The sequence below is a fragment of the Lissotriton helveticus genome, chromosome 11 (assembly GCF_964261635.1).
Source record: "Lissotriton helveticus chromosome 11, aLisHel1.1, whole genome shotgun sequence".
Classification (NCBI taxonomy): Eukaryota; Metazoa; Chordata; class Amphibia; order Caudata; family Salamandridae; genus Lissotriton; species Lissotriton helveticus.
Genome location: NC_136072.1, coordinates 4,252,328 through 4,266,481, shown reverse-complemented (window position 1 = coordinate 4,266,481; position 14,154 = coordinate 4,252,328). Strand labels below are relative to the sequence as shown.

The 14,154-nt window shown below is 43.4% G+C and overlaps 1 protein-coding gene across 1 annotated transcript in view; it reads right to left on the bottom strand.

Annotated features, from left to right (window-relative positions):
* LOC144791841 (putative cation-transporting ATPase 13A4) overlaps positions 1 to 14,154 on the bottom strand; it is a 350,880-nt gene that overhangs the window by 80,881 nt on the left and 255,845 nt on the right. The window contains exons 18-19 of the mRNA XM_078666620.1: positions 13,697 to 13,821; positions 11,756 to 11,916 (exon numbers count right to left, since the gene is read on the bottom strand). Coding sequence (XP_078522746.1) covers positions 11,756 to 11,916; positions 13,697 to 13,821 — 286 coding nt within the window. The remainder of the gene's footprint in view (positions 1 to 11,755; positions 11,917 to 13,696; positions 13,822 to 14,154) is intronic.

Below are 14,154 nucleotides of genomic sequence, written 5' to 3'. Positions count from 1 at the left end.
CTACAAGACGGTCAAAGCCATGGGCTATGAGGAGTGTAGGGAGGCTCATATGCTGGCAGGCGGCAGAGGGGCTGCTGAGGAGGCCCCCCAGTGCAGGCAGGTGCCAGGAGCTCAGACAGAAGACCGGTCCTGCAAGTGCAGCGGAAAATCAAGCCCCAAGAAGAAAAGCCCAATTTATAGTACAGGAAGTCCGATGAAAGTACTCGTAGTGCATCACATTACGATCCAGCTATATCAAATGGTTGCTAACCTCAACTGGGGGAAGCTAGAAATGGTTAGACATTGATGCAATCAGCGTCTGGAAATACCATTATCAAGAAGCAGAGGTGTTACTGATGTTCTTAGACAAAAGACGTGCCTGCTAATAGTAAGAACAGCATATTACATTATAAATATTCTCTCAGGCTATCCTACACCAAGGCAGAGGTCAGATGGATTGTCGGCCATGACTGCTTCCATAGCTGCCAACCTTTTCATTTCAGCTTCTATTTGCCCTGATATATCTGAGTAGTGGCACAAGAGCTTGAAGGTGTTGCCTGATACAGCAGACCTGCCTCTTCCATGAGCCCTCGTATGGCACTGCTGGGGTTTGTGACTGAGGTACCCACCTCGGTGAGACTGTTCTCGCGGTGCGTGGAGTGCAGTGTGAGACCTGTATGCTGCCCGCGTGCACAGCAGGATCTCCATCTCTCTCATCCACCCCAAGATATTCATGGGAGTGAGGCTAGAACCCACATTTCCCTCAGCTCACTCAAGACCATGAAAAGGATATCAACGGCGGTCGGGAGAAGAGCGGGGGAAAGGGGAATGGGACAAGAGAGAGAAACAAATACACTGACTTGTCTTCACCTCGTCTGCACCCATTGATGGATTCAACCACAATGCACAGGCTTTGAAAGATATAAACAACGTAACATGAAAATGGGCAGTGGACCTGAAGGCAAATACAGCACCCCCACCGTTACATCCCTACAGTTAATACGAATATTGGATAATATTTCATATCCTGTCTGCACTTCTCTGTATGCACTTTCCATCCACAGAGTGCTTCCTTTACTAGTGAAAATTAACGATACATACACAGACCAGAGTTGCACCACATAGGAGCCAAAAAGAACATTAGCACTTAAATATTTCATGGCTTTATATCAATAATTCCTGAACACTCCAGTAGTGTTTCTTCATTTATTGTTGCTTCATGTAATTGTTCATAAAAGTCAGCCAATGCGTTTCATCCAATAAACAATGGACTTCTGCAGGGCAGCAAAATCTTGTCATCGGAGAGTTCCAGTTATTGAAATGATTAGATGAAATTGGTTCTGTGTGTACGAACCATTTCAGTATGGCATATGTGTCTACAATGTTGATGAAATGCAATTCGTATAAGCAGGTTAGGCAAAAGTCCATCCAGGTGTGGATATCCATTTATCAAGTAGGTACAGTCCTAAATGCAGGGGAAGAGTCCACCCAGCGCCTGGCACTTCGATAGGTGCCCCTGAGGTAGGAATAACGGCGAGGAGCCTCCGGTGTTTGGCGTCCGGCGCAGTGAGCAGGGAAACAGAATTGCTTTCACACACAGGTGTCAGGAATGGTTTCCAGTTTGGTTACTCACGAGCAGTTTCTCCCCGCTTCAAGAGTCTGGTGTTGTCAAAGACCCCTTACACCGCTTTTGATTGGTGTGCATTGGTCTCTAACTATCGTTGGAGCCAAATCAGGCACATCCCTGTTGCCACTGTTTGCGTTCGCAGTGAGCGCTCTAGTGGTTGCGGTGATGACAGGCACAGCTGCTTTTGAAGCGCGAGCGTCTTTAGAACGCCGCACTTCAACCGTCCTTCAGCGGGAGGCGGATTCTTATTCGCGCTCCTCTCAGTTTAGTGTTACCTTAGTTATCCAGTAATTAATTCCAGGCATAAATATATTTTCCCTGTGACTCGCAGTTCCGTTGGCAGCATTTCTGAGAACTGTATCTCGTTTGTCACTCGGAATTCGGAGCCGGCGCTATGCGCTGGTAGCTGCCTCAGCGTATCAAGGTTTTCCAGTCAGGAAACTCTCCAGTTTGTCAGCTGAGGTGTCTGCAGTTTCTTCATCCGACTCACCTTCCAGACGTGAATTTGGTGAGACCGTTCTATTTTGAATTGAAGTCTATAGAGGATATATTTTCTCACCGAGTGTACAGACAATCCCTCAGAGACTTGTTTATTTGTTGTAACTCTGCTAGACTGGTACAATATATTATTTAGAGCCATCTCGCTATGGAATCTTGCTCATGAAGAAATGAGCATACAGTAAAGACATTTTCGTTATTGATGTGAAATTCCTATTTCTGAGTGGAAGGTTCTAAGGTAAAGCTTGAGCGCCCTCTGCTGACCTGTTTTGGCGCATCTTCAGAAAAACTGCATTATAGACTTTGTTCATTGGAAAATTGTGGAATACTGTTACCTGTGAAGTACCCTGCTGAGCCGTATCTACAAGTAGATAAAAATATATATATATATTCTTGTGTACCATCTTTACCTTCAGACACTTCACCAATTTGATTCCACATGTTCAGATACCTTTTGCCTGAGAGTTACATATAGAGATTTACAAGAGAGAGGCAAAATCCCATACTAAGTCAGGTGAGATAAGGGTGATAGAAAATTTAGATTTACAGTAAAAATGAGTGTAGGAACTTTGTAACGTTGTCTTAAATCTTTTAGGAAGAACATTCGTCTCTCCTGAACAGTCGAGGTGAAGAATCTTGTGTGGGCAGTCTCTCTGTATTTCTCTTCCACTTCCCCTTTCCCCCGCGCTACTGAGGCAAGAGAAATCTGGCGCAGTGGCGTGAGGGAGTTGGGAGTAAGCATCACCTTCGGCCTGGCACTCCCGCGGATTCTCAGAAGTTTTCAGGTACCAATCTGACAGATTGAAGTGCCAGAGGATTGCTTTCCGCTTGGGTGTCATGGCAGAAGGTCTTGACGTTAAGGCCCTGGGGTCTATTCTGGAAGGCTTACAGAAGCAGTTGATTGAGACCAGAGAAGAAGTTAGAAGGTCCAATCAAGAAACTAGTTTTCTTCGACAACGGTTAAATGAACTCACAGTAAGCCCTAGACCTGATTTTGGGGGTCAGAAATCGCAAGCCTTTAATCCATCTCCATCTTCTTCTGAGCTTACTACTCAGGTGGTGCATGCCATGTCCCCAACTATTCCGTTAGCCCCACCTGAAAGGTTTATGGGAGACCCAAATAAGGCACAGGTTTTTGTCACACAGTGCTCGTTGCACTATCTTTGTAAACCAATAATATTTAAAGAGGATCAGTCAAAGGTGGCTTTCATGCTGTCGTACCTGAGTGGGGATGCCGCGGCTTGGTCTTTGCCAATTGTGTCTACCAATGATCCCATGTTATACAACTTTGAAGATTTCAAGACAGAATTTTTACGGATTTTTGATCGGAGAGCGATCTCTCAAACCACAGACAATGAGCTACTCGATTTGAAACAGGGGAATCGAGAACTAGTGGCATATTTAGCACAGTTCAACAAACTCATAGTAGAAACTAAGTGGCCAACAGAGAAGAGAGCAGCGATTTTCTACCGAGGTCTAAGAGATGAACTAAAAGATGGCCTAGCTCAGATTCCTAAAAGACCCACGGATCTTTCCGAGTTGATTGACCTGGTTCTTCAAATCGATCAGAGACAATCAGAGAGGCGCTCCGAGCGGCGAAAGGAAAATCGACCTATTCCTCCCAGGTTTGACCGGATTCGTTCTGAAGGAATAAAACCAAAGGATGAAGCAGTCGTAGAAGAACCGATGCAAATTGGAACAGTGCGTGGTCCCTTGAGCAAGGAAGAGCGAGAAAAGAGAAGAGTCGGGAAGTTATGTATGTATTGTGGAGGCTCAGGCCATTTTGTTAAAGAGTGTCCCCCAAAACCCAAGACATCGTCATGGGTAAAAGAGAAGCTCCACCAGTAGAAGGAGTTGCTCTGGTGGATGCCGAATCTAAGTCAACTCCATTTGAACAGTCCCTGTCCAATACCATGCAGCTTGCAGCTCCGCATCTCATTCTTTCCTGCCGAATTCAATTTGGAAAAGATCAATGTGCATCGGTAGCAATCATGATTGACTCTGGAGCTACCGGAAATTTTTGCGATATTCAATTTGCAAAAAGTCTGGGTATAAATTTTGTAAGAAAGATCAAACCAGAGCCTGTGCGGGCAGTCGATGGTACTCAACTGTCATCTGGTCCGATCATATTTGATACCGAAGTAATTACGGTTTCCGGGCCTGGAAATCACTGCAGTTTCATTTGTTTCAGTTTAATAGACGCTCCACAATTTCAGTTAATTTTGGGCTTGCCCTGGTTAACAGAACACAATCCTAAAATAGATTGGGCAAAAAGAACTGTGGATTTGGACTCGGAATACTGCTTAGAACATTGTTTCCATCCTCGTCCTCAAGAGAAAGAAATTTGTGAATCATATTGTTTGGCTAACCAACCACAGATGATCTGTTTGGTGGAACTTCCAGAAATCCCCGTGCAGTATCAAGACTTGAAAGCTGTTTTTGACGAGCAAGAGGCGCAAAAGCTTCCTCCTCATCGGGAGTATGACTGTACCATTGAATTGGAACCTGGAGCCTCTCTGCCTTGCAGTCGCATTTATGCTCTTTCCGAATCTGAAAATTTACATTTAAAGGAGTACCTAGACAAGAACTTGGCAAATGGATTTATCAGACCTTCCCAGTCTCCAGTTTCCTCCCCTCTTTTTTTTATTCCGAAGAAGGACAAGAGCTTGAGGACTTGCATAGACTATAGGGCCTTGAACTTGGTGACTAGAAAAAATCGGTACCCGTTGCCTCTCATCTCGGAGCTTTTGGACCAGGTTAAGGAAGCCCATGTCTACACAAAATTGGATTTAAGGGGGGCTTACCACCTGGTCCGGATGGCAGAAGGGGATGAGTGGAAAACGGCGTTTCGTACCCGATTTGGGCTTTTTGAGTACCAGGTGATGCCCTTTGGGTTGTGCAATGCTCCTGCGGCTTTTCAGCATTTCGTAAATGATATCCTTCGAGAGTTCCTGGACCGATTTGCAGTTGTCTATATAGACGATATTCTTATTTTTTCCAAAAACATTGAGGAGCATGTTTTACATGTTCGAGCCATTTTGGAATGCCTGTTAAAAAATCAACTTTACGTAAAATTGGAAAAATGTGTGTTTCACACAACCAAGGTTGAATTTTTGGGGTTCATTCTTTCCCCCGACGGAGTGTCCATGGACGATTCTAAGCTTAAGGCCATCCGTGATTGGCCTGCTCCAAGTACAGTGAAAGAAATCCAAAGTTTCTTGGGATTTGCCAACTTTTATAGGCGTTTCATCCAGAATTTCTCCGAAAAGGTGAGCCCAATTACCCGATTGCTTCGAAAAAATGAAAGATTTGTGTGGGGACCAGAGGCAGAGAAGGCCTTTCAATTTCTCAAGGATTCCTTCGTCACAGCACCAATTTTGCAACACCCAGATCCTTTGGAACCGTTTTTTGTGGAGGCTGATGCTTCTAATCTGGCTATTGGAGGAGTGTTATCTCAACGTAATAAGAAAACTGGGCAGCTCCATCCAGTTGCTTATTATTCTCGAAAACTGTCCCCCGCAGAGCTCAATTATGCCATAGCAGACAAGGAATTGTTGGCAGTCAGAAATGCCTTCCTGGAGTGGCGACATTATTTACTAGGGGCCCGACATGTTGTCACTGTGTTTACCGACCATAGGAATCTGCAATTCCTTAAATCTGCTCGGACCCTGACGCCGCGACAATTACGTTGGTCGCTGTTCTTTGCTGATTTTGACTTTGTACTCACTTACAAACCTGGAGTGATAAATGGGAAAGCTGACGCTCTTTCTCGTTTAAATGTGGGAGAAAATCCAAAAGTAAGACCTGAAGAATATTTGATTCCAAAGGAGAAGATCGTAGCTGTCTCTGTAATAGATGAGTTGGAAGAAAAGATTGAATTGGAATTTCAAAAAGAAGATTATTTGAATTGGGAATCTGAAGGTCCTAATCGTTCTGTGAAGGATGGGAAACCGTTTTTTCAAGACAAAAGATTCGTTCCTGGAGAAAAGCTTCAAGTTGAAACCATTCAAATGTTCCATGATCAGCCATTGGCTGGACACAAGGGAGTGGTAAAGACCTTGGAGTTGGTGAAGCGGAATTTTCTTTGGCCCGGCATGGAAGCTCAGGTTCGACAGTATGTGGCCACTTGCGAACAGTGTTTAAAAGGGAAAAGTCTTAGACAATCTCCACAGGGGCTCCTTATGCCATTACCAGTACCTCCTTACCCTTGGCACACTGTGTCGATGGATTTCATTGTTGAGTTACCATCCAGTCAGGGGAAGTCAGTTATTTGGGTGGTGGTTGATCAATTTTCCAAGATGAGTCATTTTGTCCCTTTAAAAGATCTCCCTAATGCTACAGAATTAGCCTCTTTGTTTGTACAACATGTGGTCAAACTGCATGGAATTCCGAAGGTGGTCATTTCGGATAGAGGCCCCCAATTTGTGTCCCGATTTTGGCGCTCTTTCCTAAAAGGGTTGGGAGTTGACTCTCGTCTGTCCACCGGTTATCACCCAGAAACCGACGGACAGACGGAGAGAGTTAATCAGGATCTAGAGCAGTACCTTCGTTTGTATCTTATGGAACAGGAGGGAGATTGGCCTTCATTGCTTAGCACAGCGGAATTTGCATACAATAACTCAGTACACTCTGCCACGGGATTTTCCCCTTTCTTTTTGAATTCAGGAAGGCATCCCAACATGATAGTGGGAAGGGTTGTTATGGATGTACCAGCAGCCGAGGAGGTCATTCAGAAGTTGCAACAGGCCTATCAAGTTGCTTCTTCTAATTTGGAAAAGGCTAAAGCAGCTTTTAAGAGGCAGGCAGATAAGGGTCGCAAGGAGAGTCCAGTTTTTGAACCTGGGGATCAAGTTTGGGTTTCCACGCGTCATATGCGTTTGCGTGGAAATCGAAAGTTTCAACCCAGGTTTGTGGGACCGTACCCAGTCATCAGAATGATAAATCCAGTGAGTGTGAGATTACAGTTACCCAAAACTTTAAAGATTCACCCCACTTTCCATGTATCATTAATCAGGAAACATCCTCCTAATCTACGTAAGGTACTTCCACCCGCTCCTTTGCTGGTAGATTCAGTTGAGGAATTTGAAGTAAAAAGAATTCTTGATTCCAAAATCAGGAAAGGTCAAGTTTTCTACCTGGTCGACTGGAAGGGTTATGGTCCTGAAGAGCGATCTTGGGAGCCTAGCTGCAATGTCCACGCTCCAAGATTGGTGAGAGAGTTTCATCAAACCTACCCACAAAAACCTAGGGAGGGGGTTTTGGTGGGGGGTACTGTCAGGAATGGTTTCCAGTTTGGTTACTCACGAGCAGTTTCTCCCCGCTTCAAGAGTCTGGTGTTGTCAAAGACCCCTTACACCGCTTTTGATTGGTGTGCATTGGTCTCTAACTATCGTTGGAGCCAAATCAGGCACATCCCTGTTGCCACTGTTTGCGTTCGCAGTGAGCGCTCTAGTGGTTGCGGTGATGACAGGCACAGCTGCTTTTGAAGCGCGAGCGTCTTTAGAACGCCGCACTTCAACCGTCCTTCAGCGGGAGGCGGATTCTTATTCGCGCTCCTCTCAGTTTAGTGTTACCTTAGTTATCCAGTAATTAATTCCAGGCATAAATATATTTTCCCTGTGACTCGCAGTTCCGTTGGCAGCATTTCTGAGAACTGTATCTCGTTTGTCACTCGGAATTCGGAGCCGGCGCTATGCGCTGGTAGCTGCCTCAGCGTATCAAGGTTTTCCAGTCAGGAAACTCTCCAGTTTGTCAGCTGAGGTGTCTGCAGTTTCTTCATCCGACTCACCTTCCAGACGTGAATTTGGTGAGACCGTTCTATTTTGAATTGAAGTCTATAGAGGATATATTTTCTCACCGAGTGTACAGACAATCCCTCAGAGACTTGTTTATTTGTTGTAACTCTGCTAGACTGGTACAATATATTATTTAGAGCCATCTCGCTATGGAATCTTGCTCATGAAGAAATGAGCATACAGTAAAGACATTTTCGTTATTGATGTGAAATTCCTATTTCTGAGTGGAAGGTTCTAAGGTAAAGCTTGAGCGCCCTCTGCTGACCTGTTTTGGCGCATCTTCAGAAAAACTGCATTATAGACTTTGTTCATTGGAAAATTGTGGAATACTGTTACCTGTGAAGTACCCTGCTGAGCCGTATCTACAAGTAGATAAAAATATATATATATATTCTTGTGTACCATCTTTACCTTCAGACACTTCACCAATTTGATTCCACATGTTCAGATACCTTTTGCCTGAGAGTTACATATAGAGATTTACAAGAGAGAGGCAAAATCCCATACTAAGTCAGGTGAGATAAGGGTGATAGAAAATTTAGATTTACAGTAAAAATGAGTGTAGGAACTTTGTAACGTTGTCTTAAATCTTTTAGGAAGAACATTCGTCTCTCCTGAACAGTCGAGGTGAAGAATCTTGTGTGGGCAGTCTCTCTGTATTTCTCTTCCACTTCCCCTTTCCCCCGCGCTACTGAGGCAAGAGAAATCTGGCGCAGTGGCGTGAGGGAGTTGGGAGTAAGCATCACCTTCGGCCTGGCACTCCCGCGGATTCTCAGAAGTTTTCAGGTACCAATCTGACAACAGGGAGCTGCATGTTTAGCAGCTCCCTGTGTGTGAAAGCAATGGCAGCTCCTGCAGGCGGTGGGGAGCCAGCAGGGGTCTTGAAGCTCCCCCCCCGCAGTCCCAGTGCAGACTGGGTGCCCAGGGGACATGCAGCTGCCCCTCGCGCATTTGCCCATAATGCATAGCACCTGTCACAGACATACATACGCACTCAAACACCCACTCAGAGACCCACACAGGCATTCCCACAACCATTCCCAGATCCATACAGATCCACTAAGAGAGATTGATGCATGCAGTTACAGACCCACTCAAACACTAACATACCCACTCACAGGTCCAGTCACATAACACCCCCACTCATACATTGTGCAGGAGGTTGCCTGCAAGGGCTGGCCAGGCTCTGTGGCCAAACACAGCCAAGCGTGGAGTAGGATGGATGCGGGGTATTGGCCACAGGGCTTAACCACAAGCCAGGCCCTGGAGCCAACCCCCCGCTGCATTAAAAAAAAACATAGAAATTAACTGGGAAAAAAAAGTTACAAGGACGTTATAGTTAGACTTACATTTTAATCATAGAAAACCAGAGAAATTCAGCAGGTTTAGTTAGCTGAGCTAACTATAATCTGCGGTCAAGCAATGCTCTGCTTATGTCGAGACATATTACATCAATCATGACATAGTCAGTGACATGACCAATGACATCATCTAGACAAGTACTTACACACTCTCTGACAGCCTTACACTATCCGTGAAACACTCTGTCACACACGCACACATACAAACACTCACACAACTGTTTACTCACACATATAGTCACTGGAACACCCATTCACACACTCATACCGTTACTAGCACACCCACTCACTAATCTAAGCAGTCACTAACACACCCACTCACTGCTCCAAACACTCTCTAAGACATACATTATATAGCTGTAAAGTCAGTGACTAAGACACAGACTCACACACAGGCAATGAGATACCCACTAAGTGAGCCATTAACACTCACTGAGACAGTTACTCATTAACAGATACAGTTACTGACACACCCACTCACTCACCCATGCAGCCACCCACACAACCACTCAACACAACCACTCATACACCCACACATATCGGCACACAGAAACCCTCACACTCACACATACAGACTGTAGCACAGAAACGTAATCACCCATACAGTCACTGACAGAGAAACTCACTCACACGTACATCCACTCCTACACTCACTCATTTATCCATACTGCCCATGACACAGCCACTCACCGATACAGTTATTTACACATCCACAAATTATGCCATTGAGTTACTGACACGTCCACTTACTTAAGCATACAGCCACTCATGCTCCAACTCACTCACCAATAGTGTCACTAACAAAACCAATCACTCACCTAAACAACCACTCACACACCCACTCACTCACCCATTGCAGTCAGTCACTCACTTTTCCATATAGCTACTAGCAAAGCCACTTAGAAAACCCATAAAGCGACTCATATAGCCACTCACACATCCATATATTTAGAAACACTGACACTCACCGAATGATGTCTTAGATGATGTCATTTGAGATGTCATCAGCGATGTCACTGACCATGACATGAATGATGTAATATGTCAGATTATAAGCAGTGCATTGCGGGGGCGCAAGCTATATGTAGCTCAGGTAAATATAACTGTTGAATTTCAATGGTTTTGTTCAAGTGAAATCTGAGCCTAACTACTACAACATCCTTGGTTACGTCTCTGTAACAGTATTTTGTTCTTCAGTTTTTGTGATATATAAATATCACAACCAAGCACAGCTGGGTTGACGTCTCGGGACTCACAGACTAAATATATGTAAGACCGAAGTCAGAAAACCCTTTAAACGCTAGGCTAGGTCCTGAGGCAAAACCTATTGGGCGTGGGGGCTGACCTCCCCAACTTCTTTAACAACAGATGTCCAATATACAACAAAACACAATAATTTAACAGGGAGAGGACTAAAGCCTGAGGCAGCAGCTTCATTCATTGAGGAGGAGATGGAAAGTCTGAGTTTACAAATGTTATTCAAATGAAAGTGACAGGACCGGACAAGGGATGAAATCTGAAAAGGTAAGTGACAACAGAAGTTGAGGACTATGTCCAAGTTGCATTCCACAGAGGATTAAGGATATTAAATTAGGTGATGGAGTGGGAGATGGAGAAAAGATAGGAGAAAAAGAACCTGAATTTTCCCATGTTTGAGGTTCAGAAAATGAGATGCTTTCCAGGTGTCCAGAGCAGATAAACAGATGGAGACCCGTTCCTGTAGAGAAGTAGAGAAAACAGAAGACAAAGACAAGAAGATCTGAGACCCATCAACGTAGAAGAGCTCATCAACAGCATATTTAGAAATAATGGGGAATGGCAGAATAGTAAAGAACGAAACAAAAAGTAGGCCCAGGAAAGACATTTGAGGAACAGCACAGTGACTACAGAAGGGAGCAGAAAAGGATCCCTTCCTTTGAAGCGTGAAGGAACGACCAGTAAGGTGAGAAGAAAACCAGTTAAGAATATTGCCTTTACTGCCCGAGGAAGAATGAGAGTTTAGCTAAACAAAGTTAATAAACGTAGCAATCAGGTCAGAGAGAATTAAGACAGAGGTTTGGCTGTAGGGATAAGACTGTAGGAGAAAGTTAGAAACTGAGCTGAGCAGTTTGAGTTGGATATGGCGGATAAAGACCAGACAGAGCAGAGGAAAAAAGATTGAATGGAGAAAGGGGACACTTAGAGAAAACAAGACACGCAAGACTCCTTGGAATATATAGAAGCAAGAGAAAAGAAAAAAATTTTGCGAGATCAAGATTCAAGGTATGTTTCTTTATTATTAAGGAGTTACAGATGTAAACATACCTGCTGAGGGATAGGTCCAAGAAGGAAAAGTGTTTAAAGAAAGTAACAGGACAAATATTTGTAATATAAGATTTGATTTGCAGCCTTGCAGCTCTTTTCTGCCTCTTCCACCTTTGTTCTGCCACTGAGTAGCCCCAGCCTTCTTGCTTGTGCCTGCTTGGGGTGGTGGGAGGGAGGGGAGTAATACTCACAAAGGTCCCATTGGTCTGCTTCTGGCCTTCCATGGATCTCCAGGTTATGGAAGCAGGCGTGGATCCTTCGGGGTCACTCGCTTCTACCAAGATCACCTTACTCATTCGAGAAATCATTCCTGAATTCTTTGCGACAGTCACCGCCGTCTGGAGGTTGTCCCCTGCAAGATCATAACCGAATTAATAGGATCTTTTTATTGTAGGTGCATTTGGCACGATTGCTTCAATCGGGTCATTTGATCTGTTGTATTGTGTCCTCAAGCTCTAAGTTCTTGTTTTTGTCCAATATGATGCTTGCAACGATTACCGGTTTTTCTTAACTAGTCAAACATTTTGTTCCCATAAAGCAAGACCCCTTTCACATTAATAGAACACAGTGAAGCCAAACACGACCTCAGGGCCTGAGACTGTATAGAGAGGGAAAGCAGAGGGACAGCATATGCACAAGTAATGGTTCGACTGTACATTTAAACCTAGTTAATTGAAAAAATTAGCGACATCTTAATAAAAAGAAAATAGAAGAGAAAAGTTTGGCAGGATATAAACAATGCTTGTATACAAGGAGTATATTTTGAGGCCTTCTGTTTTGCTTTTCTCCAATCAAATATTACACCACTATGCATGATATTGGGATAGTATCGATTTGCTGACAATATGAATGGTTTACGACGTTTAAACTTTTAAACCACTGAGTAGTGGCTATCTATCAGTTGGACAAGACGCTCTCTACAGAGGTGGATAGGATATCACTCCAGCTGGGAAGAGAGAAATGGATATAATATAAAGTCCAGCCCATTTAAAGATATTGATTGTGTTTGAATGATTAAATAATTGTCCTGACGAAGGTGACGAAAATATATTTTTTTCACCGAAACGCCGCATCAACAATCTTTTTGGTATAGATAATTGGAAGGAACCTGTTTAAGCACAACGGTTTATTGCTTTCTTAGTCTTTTAATTTGCAAAGTGTTTTTAATTATTGTTATTTGCTGTAAACTACATTCTGAAAGGTTAATCTAAGTATTAGGAAATTTTTACTATTCACTTTGTAGATAAAATTTAAACCACTTGCACAAGCACTTTATGTAATTTGCTCCGTGTATGGAAGGCAATTGTGATGCATATCCATTTGTTTTTTCTACTTTTTCTTTAATTGTGGTAAAGAAAAAAGATTCACAGATATATTCATATACAACTGTTCTTTTGTAATCAATGGCTTTCCAGGTTTTCGAATAATTAAGAATGTATTATTTAGGTTCAATTGTTTTTAATTTTATTCATGGATTGTTATCAATTTATATTTATTAAGAAGAATCTTTTTTTAAATTCCAAGATCCTTGATTTTAGCAGCTCCCTATTAATAGGTGGGTCTGGATCACTACCGGTTATGTTTAAAATTGTATATATATATATATATATATATATATATATATATATATATATATATATATATATATATATATATATATATATATATATATATATATATATATTAATAACTTTAGGTGAAAAGGTAATATTTTCTTGTTGTTTGGTTATAGACACCCTGTCCCTTTTCTTTGAATTAGGGTGATTCCCTTGTATTTAGCAATGCTGAAAAGTACACAACCATGGGGTCAAGGGCAAATATTCCTGATGCAGATGGCAACCAATCCCTGCGCTGCACAGTTTCCACATTTGGAAATTCACTCACCAGTCTCATGATGGACTGTGTGTGCTGTGGCTCTTTGCTGCAGAGCGTAGACTACACACACGGTGAGTGCGCTGGTGTTTTTAACACATCGTACTGTTCCACAGACACTCGTCTTACCATATCATTTTCAATCGACTGATTCCAAAATATATGACATGATTGAAACCAGTTGTTCTGCATGAGTGCGTGTTCCAGCCACCATGGCCATACATGAGTGCATTAAGTTTCCGTTGAATGAATTCACATACCCGTTATCATCACCATCCGGACCCGGGCCTTGCTAAGCTCCTGCAAGACTGGGCTCGTCTCTGGCTTCAGTCGGTTTTCCATGATAAGGAGGCCCATGAACGTCAAATCTGACTCCACCTCCTCCCTGGAAGAAACAGAGTGAAAACAAAGTGGTCATCAACATGGTCACCATTGCAACACATGTGTCAATAAATCTCTGAAAGCATTGGAAAAACATTGAGGAAGGGTTTTAAGGAATGTGCCTGCTCCTCGTTCATGGATACATAAGAAGGTGCAAGTGATATGACCTCAGACTAGGCGCGGCAGCCATGTTGCCTTTCACTGCGATGGTGCTTGTTTTAAGAGGTGTGGTACTCACATCCTTCCAAGCCTCGCGTCTTGGTTCACTGCCTTCTCTTCTCAGAGAGGGCACCATCTCAGAGCTGCAGTGGAAACGCAGAGTGGCAATACAACAGCT